The sequence below is a fragment of the Oncorhynchus gorbuscha genome, linkage group LG01, assembly GCF_021184085.1.
Source record: "Oncorhynchus gorbuscha isolate QuinsamMale2020 ecotype Even-year linkage group LG01, OgorEven_v1.0, whole genome shotgun sequence".
Taxonomy (NCBI): domain Eukaryota; kingdom Metazoa; phylum Chordata; class Actinopteri; order Salmoniformes; family Salmonidae; genus Oncorhynchus; species Oncorhynchus gorbuscha.
This window is the reverse complement of record NC_060173.1, coordinates 115,843,045-115,862,830: the sequence shown is the minus strand read 5'-3', so window position 1 is coordinate 115,862,830 and position 19,786 is coordinate 115,843,045. Positions and strand designations below refer to the sequence as shown.

The window sequence follows — 19,786 nt, the reverse complement described above, 5'->3', positions numbered from 1 at the left end:
TGAAACGGTGCATCCCGAGGCAGGGAAAACAATGAACCAACTTTACAACTCGACGGCAATATTTCACTCAGTTTATTCTGTACTGTCTGTGTAGGTTTCTACTATCACTCAGTTTATTCTGTACTGTCTGTGTAGGTTTCTACTATCACTCAGTTTATTCTGTACTGTGTCTGTGTAGGTTTCTACTATCACTCAGTTTATTCTGTACTGTGTCTGTGTAGGTTTCTACTATCACTCAGTTTATTCTGTACTGTGTCTGTGTAGGTTTCTACTATCACTCAGTTTATTCTGTACTGTGTCTGTGTAGGTTTCTACTATGTACGAGTCTCACTCAGTTTATTCTGTACTGTGTCTGTGTAGGTTTCTACTATGTACGAGTCTCACTCAGTTTATTCTGTACTGTCTGTGTAGGTTTCTACTATGTACGAGTCTCACTCAGTTTATTCTGTACTGTGTCTGTGTAGGTTTCTACTATCACTCAGTTTATTCTGTACTGTGTCTGTGTAGGTTTCTACTATCACTCAGTTTATTCTGTACTGTGTCTGTGTAGGTTTCTACTATCACTCAGTTTATTCTGTACTGTGTCTGTGTAGGTTTCTACTGTCACTCAGTTTATTCTGTACTGTGTCTGTGTAGGTTTCTACTGTCACTCAGTTTATTCTGTACTGTGTCTGTGTAGGTTTCTACTATCACTCAGTTTATTCTGTACTGTGTCTGTGTAGGTTTCTACTATGTACGAGTCTCACTCAGTTTATTCTGTACTGTCTGTGTAGGTTTCTACTATCACTCAGTTTATTCTGTACTGTGTCTGTGTAGGTTTCTACTATGTACGAGTCTCACTCAGTTTATTCTGTACTGTCTGTGTAGGTTTCTACTATGTACGAGTCTCACTCAGTTTATTCTGTACTGTCTGTGTAGGTTTCTACTATGTACGAGTCTCACTCAGTTTATTCTGTACTGTGTCTGTGTAGGTTTCCTCTATGTACGAGTCTCACTCAGGTTATTCTGTACTGTCTGTGTAGGTTTCTACTATGTATGAGTCTCACTCAGTTTATTCTGTACTGTGTCTGTGTAGGTTTCTACTATCACTCAGTTTATTCTGTACTGTGTCTGTGTAGGTTTCTACTATCACTCAGTTTATTCTGTACTGTGTCTGTGTAGGTTTCTACTATCACTCAGTTTATTCTGTACTGTGTCTGTGTAGGTTTCTACTATCACTCAGTTTATTCTGTACTGTGTCTGGGTAGGTTTCTACTATGTACGAGTCTCACTCAGTTTATTCTGTACTGTCTGTGTAGGTTTCTACTATGTACGAGTCTCACTCAGTTTATTCTGTACTGTCTGTGTTGGTTTCTACTATGTACGAGTCTCACTCAGTTTATTCTGTACTGTCTGTGTAGGTTTCTACTATGTACGAGTCTCACTCAGTTTATTCTGTACTGTCTGTGTAGGTTTCTACTATCACTCAGTTTATTCTGTACTGTGTCTGTGTAGGTTTCTACTATGTACAAGTCTCACTCAGTTTATTCTGTACTGTGTCTGTGTAGGTTTCTACTATGTACGAGTCTCACTCAGTTTATTCTGTACTGTCTGTGTAGGTTTCTACTATGTATGAGTCTCACTCAGTTTATTCTGTACTGTGTCTGTGTAGGTTTCTACTATGTACGAGTCTCACTCAGTTTATTCTGTACTGTCTGTGTAGGTTTCTACTATGTACGAGACTCACTCAGTTTATTCTGTACTGTGTCTGTGTAGGTTTCTACTATGTATGAGACTCACTCAGTTTATTCTGTACTGTCTGTGTAGGTTTCTACTATGTATGAGACTCACTCAGTTTATTCTGTACTGTCTGTGTAGGTTTCTACTATGTATGAGACTCACTCAGTTTATTCTGTACTGTCTGTGTAGGTTTCTACTATGTATGAGACTCACTCAGTTTATTCTGTACTGTCTGTGTAGGTTTCTACTATGTATGAGACTCACTCAGTTTATTCTGTACTGTCTGTGTAGGTTTCTACTATGTATGAGACTCACTCAGTTTATTCTGTACTGTGTCTGTGTAGGTTTCTACTATGTACGAGTCTCACTCAGTTTATTCTGTACTGTGTCTGTGTAGGTTTCTACTATGTATGAGTCTCACTCAGTTTATTCTGTACTGTCTGTGTAGGTTTCTACTATGTACGAGTCTCACTCAGTTTATTCTGTACTGTCTGTGTTGGTTTCTACTATGTATGAGTCTCACTCAGTTTATTCTGTACTGTCTGTGTAGGTTTCTACTATGTATGAGTCTCACTCAGTTTATTCTGTACTGTGTCTGTGTAGGTTTCTACTATCACTCAGTTTATTCTGTACTGTGTCTGTGTAGGTTTCTACTATGTACGAGTCTCACTCAGTTTATTCTGTACTGTCTGTGTTGGTTTCTACTATGTACGAGTCTCACTCAGTTTATTCTGTACTGTCTGTGTAGGTTTCTACTATGTACGAGTCTCACTCAGTTTATTCTGTACTGTGTGTAGGTTTCTACTATGTACGAGTCTCACTCAGTTTATTCTGTACTGTGTCTGTGTAGGTTTCTACTATGTACGAGTCTCACTCAGTTTATTCTGTACTGTCTGTGTAGGTTTCTACTATGTACGAGTCTCACTCAGTTTATTCTGTACTGTCTGTGTAGGTTTCTACTATGTACGAGTCTCACTCAGTTTATTCTGTACTGTCTGTGTAGGTTTCTACTATGTACGAGTCTCACTCAGTTTATTCTGTACTGTGTCTGTGTAGGTTTCTACTATGTACGAGTCTCACTCAGTTTATTCTGTACTGTCTGTGTTGGTTTCTACTATGTACGAGTCTCACTCAGTTTATTCTGTACTGTCTGTGTAGGTTTCTACTATGTACGAGTCTCACTCAGTTTATTCTGTACTGTCTGTGTAGGTTTCTACTATCACTCAGTTTATTCTGTACTGTCTGTGTAGGTTTCTACTATGTATGAGACTCACTCAGTTTATTCTGTACTGTCTGTGTAGGTTTCTACTATGTATGAGACTCACTCAGTTTATTCTGTACTGTCTGTGTAGGTTTCTACTATGTATGAGACTCACTCAGTTTATTCTGTACTGTCTGTGTAGGTTTCTACTATGTATGAGACTCACTCAGTTTATTCTGTACTGTCTGTGTAGGTTTCTACTATGTATGAGACTCACTCAGTTTATTCTGTACTGTGTCTGTGTAGGTTTCTACTATGTACGAGTCTCACTCAGTTTATTCTGTACTGTGTCTGTGTAGGTTTCTACTATGTATGAGTCTCACTCAGTTTATTCTGTACTGTCTGTGTAGGTTTCTACTATGTACGAGTCTCACTCAGTTTATTCTGTACTGTCTGTGTTGGTTTCTACTATGTATGAGTCTCACTCAGTTTATTCTGTACTGTCTGTGTAGGTTTCTACTATCACTCAGTTTATTCTGTACTGTGTCTGTGTAGGTTTCTACTATCACTCAGTTTATTCTGTACTGTGTCTGTGTAGGTTTCTACTATCACTCAGTTTATTCTGTACTGTGTCTGTGTAGGTTTCTACTATCACTCAGTTTATTCTGTACTGTCTGTGTTGGTTTCTACTATGTACGAGTCTCACTCAGTTTATTCTGTACTGTCTGCGTAGGTTTCTACTATGTACGAGTCTCACTCAGTTTATTCTGTACTGTCTGTGTAGGTTTCTACTATCACTCAGTTTATTCTGTACTGTGTCTGTGTAGGTTTCTACTATGTACGAGTCTCACTCAGTTTATTCTGTACTGTGTCTGTGTAGGTTTCTACTATGTACGAGTCTCACTCAGTTTATTCTGTACTGTCTGTGTAGGTTTCTACTATGTACGAGTCTCACTCAGTTTATTCTGTACTGTCTGTGTAGGTTTCTACTATGTACGAGTCTCACTCAGTTTATTCTGTACTGTCTGTGTAGGTTTCTACTATGTACGAGTCTCACTCAGTTTATTCTGTACTGTCTGTGTAGGTTTCTACTATGTACGAGTCTCACTCAGTTTATTCTGTACTGTCTGTGTAGGTTTCTACTATCACTCAGTTTATTCTGTATTGTCTGTGTAGGTTTCTACTATGTACGAGTCTCACTCAGTTTATTCTGTACTGTGTCTGTGTAGGTTTCTACTATGTATGAGACTCACTCAGTTTATTCTGTACTGTCTGTGTAGGTTTCTACTATGTATGAGACTCACTCAGTTTATTCTGTACTGTCTGTGTAGGTTTCTACTATGTATGAGACTCACTCAGTTTATTCTGTACTGTCTGTGTAGGTTTCTACTATGTATGAGACTCACTCAGTTTATTCTGTACTGTCTGTGTAGGTTTCTACTATGTATGAGACTCACTCAGTTTATTCTGTACTGTCTGTGTAGGTTTCTACTATGTATGAGACTCACTCAGTTTATTATGTACTGTGTCTGTGTAGGTTTCTACTATGTACGAGTCTCACTCAGTTTATTCTGTACTGTGTCTGTGTAGGTTTCTACTATGTATGAGTCTCACTCAGTTTATTCTGTACTGTCTGTGTAGGTTTCTACTATGTACGAGTCTCACTCAGTTTATTCTGTACTGTCTGTGTTGGTTTCTACTATGTATGAGTCTCACTCAGTTTATTCTGTACTGTCTGTGTAGGTTTCTACTATGTATGAGTCTCACTCAGTTTATTCTGTACTGTGTCTGTGTAGGTTTCTACTATCACTCAGTTTATTCTGTACTGTGTCTGTGTAGGTTTCTACTATCACTCAGTTTATTCTGTACTGTGTCTGTGTAGGTTTCTACTATGTACGAGTCTCACTCAGTTTATTCTGTACTGTCTGTGTAGGTTTCTACTATGTACGAGTCTCACTCAGTTTATTCTGTACTGTCTGTGTTGGTTTCTACTATGTACGAGTCTCACTCAGTTTATTCTGTACTGTCTGTGTAGGTTTCTACTATGTACGAGTCTCACTCAGTTTATTCTGTACTGTCTGTGTAGGTTTCTACTATGTACGAGTCTCACTCAGTTTATTCTGTACTGTCTGTGTAGGTTTCTACTATGTACGAGTCTCACTCAGTTTATTCTGTACTGTCTGTGTAGGTTTCTACTATGTACGAGTCTCACTCAGTTTATTCTGTACTGTCTGTGTTGGTTTCTACTATGTATGAGTCTCACTCAGTTTATTCTGTACTGTCTGTGTAGGTTTCTACTATGTATGAGTCTCACTCAGTTTATTCTGTACTGTGTCTGTGTAGGTTTCTACTATCACTCAGTTTATTCTGTACTGTGTCTGTGTAGGTTTCTACTATCACTCAGTTTATTCTGTACTGTCTGTGTAGGTTTCTACTATCACTCAGTTTATTCTGTACTGTCTGTGTAGGTTTCTACTATCACTCAGTTTATTCTGTACTGTCTGTGTAGGTTTCTACTATCACTCAGTTTATTCTGTACTGTCTGTGTAGGTTTCTACTATGTATGAGTCTCACTCAGTTTATTCTGTACTGTCTGTGTAGGTTTCTACTATGTACGAGTCTCACTCAGTTTATTCTGTACTGTCTGTGTAGGTTTCTACTATGTACGAGTCTCACTCAGTTTATTCTGTACTGTCTGTGTAGGTTTCTACTATGTATGAGACTCACTCAGTTTATTCTGTACTGTCTGTGTAGGTTTCTACTATGTACGAGTCTCACTCAGTTTATTCTGTACTGTCTGTGTAGGTTTCTACTATGTATGAGTCTCACTCAGTTTATTCTGTACTGTCTGTGTAGGTTTCTACTATCACTCAGTTTATTCTGTACTGTCTGTGTAGGTTTCTACTATCACTCAGTTTATTCTGTACTGTCTGTGTAGGTTTCTACTATGTATGAGTCTCACTCAGTTTATTCTGTACTGTCTGTGTAGGTTTCTACTATGTACGAGTCTCACTCAGTTTATTCTGTACTGTCTGTGTAGGTTTCTACTATGTACGAGTCTCACTCAGTTTATTCTGTACTGTCTGTGTAGGTTTCTACTATGTATGAGACTCACTCAGTTTATTCTGTACTGTCTGTGTAGGTTTCTACTATGTATGAGACTCACTCAGTTTATTCTGTACTGTGTCTGTGTAGGTTTCTACTATGTACGAGTCTCACTCAGTTTATTCTGTACTGTGTCTGTGTAGGTTTCTACTATGTATGAGTCTCACTCAGTTTATTCTGTACTGTCTGTGTAGGTTTCTACTATGTACGAGTCTCACTCAGTTTATTCTGTACTGTCTGTGTTGGTTTCTACTATGTATGAGTCTCACTCAGTTTATTCTGTACTGTCTGTGTAGGTTTCTACTATGTATGAGACTCACTCAGTTTATTCTGTACTGTCTGTGTAGGTTTCTACTATGTATGAGACTCACTCAGTTTATTCTGTACTGTCTGTGTAGGTTTCTACTATGTATGAGTCTCACTCAGTTTATTCTGTACTGTCTGTGTAGGTTTCTACTATGTATGAGTCTCACTCAGTTTATTCTGTACTGTCTGTGTAGGTTTCTACTATGTACGAGTCTCACTCAGTTTATTCTGTACTGTCTGTGTAGGTTTCTACTATGTATGAGTCTCACTCAGTTTATTCTGTACTGTCTGTGTAGGTTTCTACTATGTATGAGTCTCACTCAGTTTATTCTGTACTGTGTCTGTGTTGGTTTCTACTATGTACGAGTCTCACTCAGTTTATTCTGTACTGTGTCTGTGTAGGTTTCTACTATGTACGAGTCTCACTCAGTTTATTCTGTACTGTGTCTGTGTTGGTTTCTACTATGTACGAGTCTCACTCAGTTTATTCTGTACTGTCTGTGTAGGTTTCTACTATGTACGAGTCTCACTCAGTTTATTCTGTACTGTGTCTGTGTAGGTTTCTACTATGTATGAGTCTCACTCAGTTTATTCTGTACTGTGTCTGTGTAGGTTTCTACTATGTACGAGTCTCACTCAGTTTATTCTGTACTGTGTCTGTGTAGGTTTCTACTATGTATGAGTCTCACTCAGTTTATTCTGTCTCGTGTCTGTGTAGGTTTCTACTATCACTCAGTTTATTCTGTACTGTCTGTGTAGGTTTCTACTATGTACGAGTCTCACTCAGTTTATTCTGTACTGTCTGTGTAGGTTTCTACTATGTACGAGTCTCACTCAGTTTATTCTGTACTGTCTTGTGTCTGTGTAGGTTTCCACTATGTACGAGGTGCACATTTACGCCCTGAAGAACTCTCTGACGAGCCGCCCAGTTCAAGGAGAGGTCACAACTCTGGACAGTGAGTCTCTCTCGTTCCCACAGCCAACCGATAGTGATGATAGTAGAACATGGTCAAAATCATATTTTTATTTACACATTATCTGTAATCTAATTTAATCTTTAGTCCACAAAACAGATGTTCACATATATAACAGACATTACAATCTTTTAACAAAGGACAATGTTAGTTAATAAGAAAAAGAAATTCAATTTAAAGAAAACTGCTCTCTTTGTGTTCCAGACATCAGTCCTCCGCGTCGCGTGCGTATCTCTGACGCAAAGGACACCTCCATCACCCTGACCTGGAGATCCAAGACCGAGACCATCTCTGGCTTCCTGGTTGAGGCCACGCCCACCACCGGAGGCCGCACCCCCATCCAGAGGACCATCGCCCCTGATTCCCGCACCTACACCATCCAAGGTACCCTTCCGATACCCCCTCATCAAAGGTACTCCTCCTATACCCTCACCATCCAGGGCCTCCCGGGTGGCGCAGTGGTTAAGGGTGCTGTACTGCAGCGCCAGCTGTGCCACCAGAGACTCTGGGTTTGTGCCCAGGTTCTGTCGAAACCGGCCGCGACCGGGAGCTCCGTGGTGCGACGCACAATTGGCCTAGCGTAGTCTAGGTTAGGGAGGGTTTGGCCGGTAGGGAAATCCTTGTCTCATCGCGCACCAGCGACTCCTGTGGCGGGCCGGGCGCAGTGCACACTAACCAAGGTTGCCAGGTGCACGGTGTTTGGATGCGCGCTGTGTTAAGAAGCAGTGCGGCTTGGTTGGGTTGTGTATCGGAGGACTCATTACAACCTTCGTCTCTTCCCGAGCCCATACGGGAGATGTAACGATGAGACAAGATAGTAGCTTCTAAACAATTGGATACCATGAAATTGGGGGAGAAAAAGGGGTAAAATTCAAAAACAAAAAACTTTCACCATCCAAGTTACCCCTCCCTAAACTTTCACCATCCAAGTTACCCCTCCCTAAACCTTCACCATCCAAGGTACCCCTCCCTAAACTTTCACCATCCAAGGTACCCCTCCCTAAACTATCACCATCCAAGGTACCCCTCCCTAAACCTTCACCATCCAAGGTACCCCTCCCTAAACCTTCACCATCCAAGGTACCCCTCCCTAAACCTTCACCATCCAAGGTACCCCTCCCTAAACCTTCACCATCCAAGGTACCCCTCCCTAAACCTTCACCATCCAAGGTACCCCTCCCTAAACCTTCACCATCCAAGGTACCCCTCCTGTACACCCCCCTAAACCTTCACCATCCAAGGTACCCCTCCCTAAATCCCCATTCAAGCTAAACCTCCTGTACCCCCCCCCCTAAACTGTCACCATCCAAGGTACCCCTCCTATACCCTTCGTAAACCTTCATGGTACCCCCATGGTATCTAATGGTACCCCCCTCCCTAATACCCCTACTCCATTGACCTCACCCTGCTGCAGTCAACATTCACTTCAGGGTCGTGTTCAATAGGACACGCAACATTTTTGTAACGTCTTGCAACAGAAAATGGGCATTTCTTATTGCACCAAGTGGTGCCTAATGAACATGACCCAGACTCTATTCTAGATCAGATTCATCTGGACCGTTTTCCACAGGTCTTCAGCCTGGCTCTACCTACAAGATCAACATATACACTCTGAATGGCAACGGCCGCAGTGCTCCCTTCACCCTCACTGCCACCACAGGTATACTATCTACCTCTCTCTATACACTACCTACCGCTCTATATACTATATACTACCTACCGCTCTCTATATACTACCTACCTCTATATATACTACCTACCGCTCTCTATATACTACCTACCGCTCTCTATATACTACCTACCGCTCTCTATATACTACCTACCGCTCTCTATATACTACCTACCGCTCTATATATACTACCTACCGCTCTCTATATACTACCTACCGCTCTCTATATACTACCTGCCGCTCTCTATATACTACCTACCGCTCTCTATATACTACCTACCGCTCTCTATATACTACCTACCGCTCTCTATATACTACCTACCGCTCTCTATATACTACCTACCGCTCTCTATATACTACCTACCGCTCTCTATATACTACCTACCGCTCTCTATATACTACCTACCGCTCTCTATATACCTCTCTCTATGCACTACCTACCTCTCTCATTTATTAGGGTTATTTGACATAAATCAACATTTCTGCAAATGTTTTCCAGATTTTAGTTGGTTCAGCCAGTGTCTTTTCAACTGTGGAATTGATTGTCTCCCTGTATTGTTTCTCTCCTGCAGCTAAGCCTGTGGTGTCTCCCCCCACCAACATCCGGTTCACCTCTCTGACCCCTAGCAGCATCTCCTTTACCTGGGAGGGGTCCCGTAGTGCCGGGGTCACCGGGTATTACGTCACCTACGAGGAGGCGGGGGGCATCCCCCGGGAACTCACCCCGCGGCCCACCGCTTCCCGCAGCCAAGCCATCATCACTGGTAGGGCTCTCCTCCCAAAAGGAAAACTTTAAGAATGAGAAGCGTAGAAATAGTGCACATAGAACCGATTCTACCGTTTTATCAGACATGTCATTCTCATTGAAAGCAAATCTATAACTCATGTTTCTGTCAAATGTGGTGCAGGTCGGCCCACATGGCTACATACGGGACCTTTTTTTGTTCTTAGGTCTGAACCGAGTCGAATCAAACTGAACTGGTCGGGTTACGGATCCATACACCTCAGTGGCTGGGAAGTGTGTTTAAATAGAACATACCAGAACAGTTTGGCTCAACATAATAGTGTGAAAAGTTCCGGGTGGGTTGTTTTAGCAAACAAGACAGACGCGTGTGCAACCGTGGAGCAAAACGAGTCGGGTTGGGCTTAAATTCAATGGATTGCAGGGCTCTACATTTCAAACAGGCGGGGTAGCCTAGTGGTTAGAGTGTAGGGGCGGCAGGTAGCCTAGTGGTTAGAGTGTAGGGGCGGCAGGTAGCCTAGTGGTTAGAGTGTAGGGGCGGCAGGTAGCCTAGTGGTTAGAGTGTAGGGGCGGCAGGTAGCCTAGTGGTTAGAGTGTAGGGGCGGCAGGTAGCCTAGTGGTTAGAGTGTAGGGGCGGCAGGTAGCCTAGTGGTTAGAGTGTAGGGGCGGCAGGTAGCCTAGTGGTTAGAGTGTAGGGGCGGCAGGTAGCCTAGTGGTTAGAGTGTAGGGGCGGCAGGTAGCCTAGTGGTTAGAGTGTAGGGGCGGCAGGTAGCCTAGTGGTTAGAGTGTAGGGGCGGCAGGTAGCCTAGTGGTTAGAGTGTAGGGGCGGCAGGTAGCCTAGTGGTTAGAGTGTAGGGGCGGCAGGTAGCCTAGTGGTTAGAGTGTAGGGGCGGCAGGTAGCCTAGTGGTTAGAGTGTAGGGGCGGCAGGTAGCCTAGTGGTTAGAGTGTAGGGGCGGCAGGTAGCCTAGTGGTTAGAGTGTAGGGGCGGCAGGTAGCCTAGTGGTTAGAGTGTAGGGGCGGCAGGTAGCCTAGTGGTTAGAGTGTAGGGGCGGCAGGTAGCCTAGTGGTTAGAGTGTAGGGGCGGCAGGTAGCCTAGTGGTTAGAGAGTTCAAACCCCCGAGCTGACACGGTACAAATCTGTCGTTCTGCCCCTGAACAGGCAGTTCACCCACTGTTCCTAGGCCGTCATTGAAAATAAGAATTTGTTCTTAACTGACTTAACTAGTTAAATAAACGTAAAATAAAATATAAAAAAAACTATTTACTTGCAAATGCTGCTAAAGTATTTTGCTGTGCAACCTGGAATTTGAATTTTATTTGTCAAATGTATTTATTTTTTATTTAACTATTTTTTATTTAACTAGGATGTTGTTGTGGGCAAGTCAGTTAAGAACAAGTTCTTATTTACAATGAATGCGGCCCTACCAGAAGGCCTCCTGCAGGGGATCGATAGTAATATCTAACTAAATGCTTGTGCTTCTATATGCAGTAATATTTAATGTTTAGTAATATAATATAACTTTTGTGCTTCTAGATAACAGTGCAGTAATATCTAACTGTGTTTAGCAGATGTTAACTAAATGCTTGTGGGTGCAGTAAATGCTTGTGCTTCTAACTCCGTGCAGTGCAGTAGTATCTAACTAAATGCTTGTGCTTCTAGCTCCGACAGTGCAGTAATATCTAACTAAATGCTTGTGCTTCTAGCTCCGACAGTGCAGTAATATCTAACTAAATGCTTGTGCTTCTAGCTCCGACAGTGCAGTAATATCTAACTAAATGCTTGTGCTTCTAGCTCCGACAGTGCAGTAATATCTAACTAAATGCTTGTGCTTCTAGCTCCGACAGTGCAGTAATATCTAACAAATTACACAACATATACCCAATACACACAAATCTGGGTAAGGAATGAATTTGAAATGGACAATGTACCTGTACCCTGATTCCCGACATTCCCGACATTCACATTCCCGACACCGTTCGACGCGCAACATTTTTCGTGACCTTATCAGCCAACCTGTCTATCGTAGCCTGTTTCTTTTACTAAGTCTCTCCCTCACACTACGTTTTTTTTTATAAACATTTTCAGGTCTGAAACCAGGAACTGAATATGTCATCAAGATTGTCACCCTGCAGAATGCTCTGAGAAGCACTCCTCTAGTGGGCAAGGCTAGAACTCGTAAGTACAACAATCAACTTTCCCATCTGAACAAGACCTTTTTTTTTATTTAACCAGGGAAAGAGCCTTGAGGTCAGATACCTCTTTTCTGAATGGAACAAATTGATGAAGAAGAAAGTTATTACAAAACCAATGAAACTCTGTGAATATGTGCTTGTTGTAACAATGGCTTTTTTGCAGGCAAGCAATTAATACATACTGAGGCAGCACCAAAATTGTCTCAGCTGCTTTAAGATAATGCTCTGACCTTTTTGAATATCTAAAGTAAATTATTCAAAAGTTACAATGTGCGCTAGTGGCAAGCTTTGCAGTTTGCAGGAGCTGCCCATTGAATCCAACAGGAAAGACAAGAGGACTCTCTCTGTAGTGTCCCCCTGCTGGTTGAACCTAGCTGCTGCAGCTCCTCTCCGGTCTCTAACGCTCTGCTTGCTCTGCTCCTAACCCGTCTCTCTGCTAGAACTGGCATCCCAGCTCCCTGTGTCCCACCGGCCCAGCCCCGATATCCTGGATGTGCCCGAGGACGAGGTTAACCCCAACTTCCCCACCGACCTCGACTTTAACCCCAGCAACCCTAGTTTCAACGCCAACCCCAATGGAAACCCCAACTACCCCCCCAACACCAACCCCAACTACCCCCAACACCAACCCCAATGGAAACCCCAACTACCCCCCCAACACCAACCCTAATGGAAACCCCAACACCAACCCTAACCCCAACTTTCCCCTCAACCCAAATGGTAACCCCAACTTCCACGTGAATCCCAATCCTAACTTCCACTTCAACCCCAATGGGAACCCCAACACCAACCCCAATGGAAATTTCAACGTTAACCCCAACCAGTTCAACCCTAACAGCAACCCCAACACCAATCCTAACCCCAACTTTCCCCTCAACCCCAACCCCAATCCTAACCCCAATTTTCCCTCAACCCCAACACCAACCCTAATGGGAACCCCAACCAGTTTAACCCAAATGGTAACCCCAACTTCCACGTGAACCCCAACCCTAACTTTAACTTTAACCCCAATGAGAATCCCAACACCAACCCCGATGGGAACTTCAACGTGAACCCCAACATCCCCCTCAACCCTAATGGCAACCCCAACCAGTTCAACCCTAACAGCAACCCCAATCCTAACCCTAACTTTCCCCTCAACCCCAACAGCGATGCCAACACCAACCCCAACTTCTATGGCAGTGCCAATCAGAACCCCATTTTTAACACCAACCCTAACTTCAACCCCAATCCCAACCTCCCCCTCAACCCTAACGGGAACCCCAACCCTAATGGAAACCCCAACTATAACGTCAATGTGAACCCCAACCTTCCCTCAACCCCAACCCCAACTTGAACCCCAACCCCAATTTGAACCCTAACCCCAATTTGAACCCCAACCCCAACTAACCCCAATCCTAACTTTAATACGAACCCCCCCAACCCCAACCCTAACCCCAACTTTAACACCAACCCTAACCCCAACTTTAACACCAACCCTAACCCCAACTTTAACACCAACCCTAACCCCAACTTTAACACCAACCCTAACCCCAACTTTAACACCAACCCTAACAACACCAACCCTAACCCCAACTTTAACACCAACCCTAACCCCAACACCAACCCCAACTTCAAACCCTAACCCCAACTGGGAACCCCAACTTCAACCCTGATGGGAACCCCCTAACCCCAACTTTAACACCAACCAACCCCAACCCTGATGGGAACCCCCCCAACTTCAACCCTGAACAACCCCAACCCTGATGGGAACCCCAACATCAACCCTAACCCCAATGGGAATACCAAACCTAACCCCAACTTTCCCCTCAACCCCAACGGGAACACCAACTTGAACCCCAACTTTCCCCTCAACCCCAACTTGAACCCCAACCACGTCCAGCTGGTGGGGACTAACGGCCAGGACACGCTGGGCCAGCAGGGCCAGCACATCTACACAGAGTACCAGAGCCTGGGCCCCAACCCCAACGGTAGGGACAACCAGGGTCCAGCTATCCACCACCGTGAACCCCTAGTCTACATCCCCGTCCCAGGCCCCGATGGCCAGAGAGTGCCCCTGGTCCGGGTGAGCGAGGGTCCATTATCGGGTCTTCCGTTTGGGTTCCCTGAGAATGAGACCGGGTTTGGGGTGCCGCAGGAGGCCCAGACACGCACAACCATCTCATGGCAGGGTGTTCCCCAGAGCTCAGAGTACATGGTAACCTGTAGCCCCATCACCAACCTCGAAGAGAAGATGTTCCAGGTGAGAATACCTGTATTCAGATGGTGTGTACTAGCGTACCTGATTATTCTCTTTACAACATACATGGTGTCAATAGTGAATGATTCTCACACCACAGGTATTGCTATTCCCACTAAACAATATCCATCTCTCTCTTAACAGATGAGATTACCAGGCACTTCTACCAGTGCCACTCTGATCGGGTTGACATCAGGAGCCTCCTATAACGTCGTTGTGGAGGCCATGAGAGGGCAGGGCCGAGAGAAGGTCCTGGAGGAGATAGTCACCGCTGGCAACGCTGGTAAGGACTACATTAGCATGTCCGTGAGATTACGGCTACTTTCTCCAGTACCCTGCGGTGGTATGCCATGCAATAACATTAGACTTTTCAATTAAGACTTTACATGAGTTGTTGTCCAGCGTCCTTCTAATGTTTTTTGGGGATCCGTGCTTTAGTTTTTAGAGATCCGCGCTTTAGTGTTTTGGGGATCCGCGCTTTAGTGTTTTGGGGGATCCGTGCTTTAGTTTTTAGAGATCCGCGCTTTAGTGTTTTGGGGGATCCCCGCTTTAGTGTTTTGGGGGATCCGCGCTTTAGTGTTTTGGGGGATCCGCGCTTTAGTGTTTTGGGGGATCCGCGCTTTAGTGTTTTGGGGGATCCGCGCTTTAGTGTTTTGGGGGATCCGCGCTTTAGTGTTTTGGGGGATCCGCGCTTGTTTTGGGGGAGTGTTTTGGGGGATCCGCGCTTTAGTGTTTTGGGGGATCCGCGCTTGTTTTGGGGATCCGTGTTTTGGGGGATCCGCGCTTTAGTGTTTTGGGGGATCCGCGCTTTAGTGTTTTGGGGGATCCGCGCTTTAGTGTTTTGGGGGATCCGCGCTTTAGTGTTTTGGGGGATCCGCGCTTTAGTGTTTTGGGGGATCCGCGCTTTAGTGTTTTGGGGGATCCGCGCTTTAGTGTTTTGGGGGATCCGCGCTTTAGTGTTTTGGGGGATCCGCGCTTTAGTGTTTTGGGGGATCCGCGCTTTAGTGTTTTGGGGGATCCGCGCTTTTATTATTTGGTGAAATCCCATCTGTTGATAGTTTGCTTTGTCCATCTGTTTTTGTTTTTCCTTTGTTAACATGCTTTGACCCTTCTCTCTCCTTCTAGTTCCAGGAGACCACCTCCCCTCCAACAGAGATGTGTGTTATGACACGTTCACAGCCACCTACCATGACGTGGGTGTAGAGTGGGAGCGTATGTCAGAGACGGGCTTTAAGCTGTGGTGCAGGTGTCTGGGGCTGGGCAGTGGCCATTTCAGATGTGATTCATCCAGTGAGTGACTCTAACCCATCCCATAATGCTTCTAATACAAACCCCCTTCTATCTTACCTCAGCATGGGCAGACCTGACACAGATGACCAAAATGAAGAAAAAAAATGAAAAAACTAAATTGTATGGTTACGGTATTTATTTTCTCTCATTTTATAGCATTTGTTAAAATGACTAAATCATTCTTAAAGCACATTTTATTCTGGGATGATTTGATAGAAAGGCTAAGGTCTGCCCATGCTAGTCCCTGCAGCATGTTGTTCTACTGTAGTAAAACATGCCACTGACGGGGATAGAGCATGTTGTGTCTGGGGTTTGTATTGTCAGTCCATAACCAGACGATACCAAACCCTGAGACGACATGCCATCATCATGTCTGAATGCTAAACGTCATGGGTCAAATGACTGATGTTTGTGTGAATGAGGGATGAATTGTACAATCTCAGTCTCAGTGAAGCTCAGAATGTTGGGTCCAATCAGACTCCTTTCTCCACCAGAGTGGGAGGAGTCGAGGACATAATGGCCATGTGTGCCCCCCAAAAAATTATTTTGGATTAATTCAACTAGAATGATCTCCCCTCTCTCCTACGTCCCCTACTCCCCTCTTCACCCTCTCCCTCCTACAGAGTGGTGTCATGACAGCGGGAACAACTACCGCATAGGAGAGAAGTGGGATCGCCACGCTGAGAACGGTCACATGATGAGCTGTACTTGTTTGGGCAACGGGAAGGGAGAGTTCAAGTGCGAGCCACGTAAGTACCGGACCATACTAGTTCAGAGAGCAATTAATGGCCGACAAGTTGTTTAATTCACACCAGAGTGTACCAAGTCCACGGCTCCTTTTAATACTGCCGAGCTGTTCTCGTAACGCCTCCGTTGCTGGAACGAAACAACGTCCAATCCGCAGTAAAAGTTCAGGTTCGCTTAGAGAATAACCGGAGACTGCGCTGTGCGTTGTTATGGTGATCTATTTGTTGCTACAGATGAGTCTACGTGTTATGACGAGGGGAAGATGTACCAGGTGGGCAACCAGTGGCAGAAGGAATACCTGGGAGCTATCTGTACCTGCACCTGTTACGGAGGACAGCAGGTAAGACCACCGTCTCCATACAGTGGAGCACAGGATGTTGTGGTGTAGCACACAGGAAGTAAAAGAAAAGCACAGATAAGGGGAGTCTAGACTTAAGCAGGAGAAAGTTGTGAACGTGTGGTAAACTGGATACGCAAATTTGGCGGACTATCGAAGTGAAATTGAATTCTAATGGTGAGGACTTCAGTGAATGTTAAGGGCGCAGCAGATCTATGAGACCGACAGCGTTTTGTTCTATGTGGTAAATGGTGTGTCCTGCCCTCAGGGCTGGCGCTGTGAGAACTGCAGAAGACCGGGAGCTCAGACTGAGGTAGATGTGGATCTGCTACAGCCTCAACTACACCAAGACGCATTCGACCGCTATAGGGAGAACGCCTTGAAGAAACTGGTGGGTGTTCCCGGCCTCTCAGGCATAGAGATACAATATTATACAGTTAGAGATACAATATTATACAGTTTTCCCTGACCAAGATGGCCAACCGCTATAGGGAGAACGCCTTGAAGAAACTGGTGAGTGTTCCCGGCCTCTCAGGCATAGAGATGCAATATTATACAGTTTTCCCTGACCAAGATGGCCAACCGCTATAGGGAGAACGCCTTGAAGAAACTGGTGGGTGTTCCCGGCCTCTCAGGCATCATAGAGATGCAATATTATACAGTTAGAGATACAATATTATACAGTTTTCCCTGACCAAGATGGCCAACCGCTATAGGGAGAACGCCTTGAAGAAACTGGTGGGTGTTCCCGGCCTCTCAGGCATAGAGATGCAATATTGTACAGTTTTCCCTGACCAAGATGGCCGATCGGTAGTTACGTTAAAGGTTTACCAGTGTCCTTTCTAGTGTTTTATTTTATTCTGTGCTCCTTGGATTCTAGAGCTGGCCTTTCATTCTGCCACTTACTGGCCCATAATAACATGGACACAAATGTCTTTGTGACCTCTCATATGTCAATCGAGATCAGCTGTATATCATGCGGCAGCGTAGCCTAGTGGTTAGAGCGTTGGACTAGTAACCGGAAGGTTGCAAGTTCAAATCCCCCGAGCTGACAAGGTACAAATCAGTTGTTCTGCCCCTGAACAAGGCAGTTAACCCACTGTTCCTAGGCTGTCATTGAAAATAAAAAAATGTTCTTAACTGACTTGCCTAGTTAAATAAAGGTAAAAAAAACTGTATTTCCTTATTGACCATCATGCTAACACGTACTTTAAACGAACTCAATGTTTCCTTTCTGTCTTCCCAACAGAACATCCAGTGTCCTATAGAGTGTCTGAGACCAGAGCTCCTAGCAGATGTACAGCAACCCTCCGAGTAAAGAAGGAGAGGAGATCCTCCTCAGACTCCACTCACATTACAGGGCCTTCAGAAAGTATTCCTATCCCTGGACTTATTCAACAACTTGTTGTTACAGCCTGAATTCAAAATGGATTAAATAGATTTTTTTAATGAAAGTGAAAATGTTTTTAGAAATGTTTAGCAAATATATATATTGAAAATGAAATGCATAAATATCTAATTTACTTATGTATTCACATCCCTGAGTCAATACTTTGTAGGACTTTTCTGGGTCATTGTCTAAGAGCTCTAACACCTGGATTGTACAATATTTGGCCACTAAAAAAAAAAAAAAAAATTGTTCAATCTCTGTCAAGTTGGTTATAGATCATTGCTAGACAGCCATTTTCAAGTGTTGCCATAGATTTTCAAGCTGATTTCTAAATCCAAAGCTTATTGTTCTGGTGAAATCCCTGAGTGGTTTCTTTCCTCTCCGGCAACTGAGTTAGGAAGGACGCCTGTATCTTTGTAGTGACTGGGTGTATAGATGCACCATCCAAAGTGTAATTAATAACTTCACCATGCTCAAAGGGATATTCAGTGTCTGCTACCAATAGGTGCCCTTCTTTGCGAGGCATTGGAAAACTTCCCATGTCTTTGTGGTTGAATCGGTGCTTGAAATTCACTACTCGATTGAGTGACCTCACAGACACTTGTGTGGGGTAAAGAGATGGGAAACAAAGGTTAAACAACTCATTACGCAATTTGTCAAAAGCACATTTTTACTCCTGAACTTTAGGCTTGCCATTACAAAGGGGTTTGAATACTTATTGACTCAATACATTTCAACTTTTAACATTTTATTACTTTACCAAATGTTCTACAAAACAATATTCCATTTTGACATTATGGGGTAATTGTGTGTAAATCATTGACACACAATTTCTATTTAATCCATTTTAAATTCAAGCTGTAACAACAACAACAAAAATGTGGAAAAAGTCAATACTTCCTGAAGGCGCTGTACCTGTGACTTACAGAGTTATAAAACCTAGAGTGCACTAGGATCAGTCTCACAAAAGACTGCTAGCATGCACCATTTTTTTTATTTTTAAGTAGTCAACTTGGTGGGACTTCCTACGTGTCGCCCATGGAAATATAATTCCTATTGAATTCTTATAGACTTGTATTTCTATGGCGATGTCTTCCCGTGCCGTCACAGTAGTACTCCATGGAACATATTACTGTAGGAAGTGTCAACTACGTGCTGCCTTCCTGTTCCTGTCATTCACTAACCTTGATCAGTGGTCTGGTCTGACCAATTAACCACCATCCTGCTGCTTCTCCACATTGCCACTCCTTTCTATAGCGTCACTTCAAAATACCCCCAAGGCAAAGAAAGGGTCTTTAATGTTTGGTTCCGTTGTCCTACCTAGTCCTTCGAGACATTCCCATGAAAAGAGAATCTGTAGAGGTTCTAAAGCCATTCAGTATTCCTCCAGTAGCCTACTCTGTTTCTATTCCTCCTGTAGCCTACTCTGTTTCTACTCTGTGCTGTTCCCATTCCTCCGGTAGCCTACTGTTTCTACTCTGTGCTGTTGCCATTCCTCCTGTAGCCTACTCTGTTTCTATTCCTCCTGTAGCCTACTCTGTTTCTACTCTGTGCGTTGCCATTCCTCCTGTAGCCTACTCTGTTTCTATTCCTCCTGTAGCCTACTCTGTTTCTACTCTGTGCGTTGCCATTCCTCCTGTAGCCTACTCTGTTTCTATTCCTCCTGTAGCCTACTCTGTTTCTACTCTGTGCTGTTGCCATTCCTCCTGTAGCCTACTCTGTGCTGTTCCTAATTCTCCTATAGCCTACTCTGTTTCTACTCTGTGCTGCCCGAACCAGAGCTTTCTCTCTCTGAGATTTTACCCCATTCAGAAGTTTACACTATGGGAAACCTCTTGACGGTATCGTGAGTTCTCTTGAATGGATAATATTT

General features: G+C 43.9%; 1 protein-coding gene across 2 annotated transcripts in view; it reads left to right on the top strand.

Annotated features, from left to right (window-relative positions):
- The window catches only part of fn1a (fibronectin 1a), a 76,894-nt gene extending 57,108 nt beyond the window's left edge, over positions 1-19,786 (top strand). Inside the window, exons 35-47 of one of the 2 annotated variants that reach the window (XM_046344167.1) lie at positions 7,200-7,287; positions 7,510-7,689; positions 8,876-8,965; positions 9,547-9,738; positions 11,804-11,893; positions 12,351-12,414; positions 13,762-14,152; positions 14,294-14,432; positions 15,275-15,439; positions 16,063-16,188; positions 16,420-16,526; positions 16,792-16,914; positions 17,773-19,786. In XM_046344167.1, coding sequence (XP_046200123.1) covers positions 7,200-7,287; positions 7,510-7,689; positions 8,876-8,965; positions 9,547-9,738; positions 11,804-11,893; positions 12,351-12,414; positions 13,762-14,152; positions 14,294-14,432; positions 15,275-15,439; positions 16,063-16,188; positions 16,420-16,526; positions 16,792-16,914; positions 17,773-17,841 — 1,824 coding nt within the window. In that variant the 3' untranslated portion in view covers positions 17,842-19,786. Of the gene's footprint in view, positions 1-7,199; positions 7,288-7,509; positions 7,690-8,875; positions 8,966-9,546; positions 9,739-11,803; positions 11,894-12,350; positions 13,196-13,761; positions 14,153-14,293; positions 14,433-15,274; positions 15,440-16,062; positions 16,189-16,419; positions 16,527-16,791; positions 16,915-17,772 lie in introns of those variants that run through there. The other variant, XM_046344078.1, reaches the window with a different exon arrangement.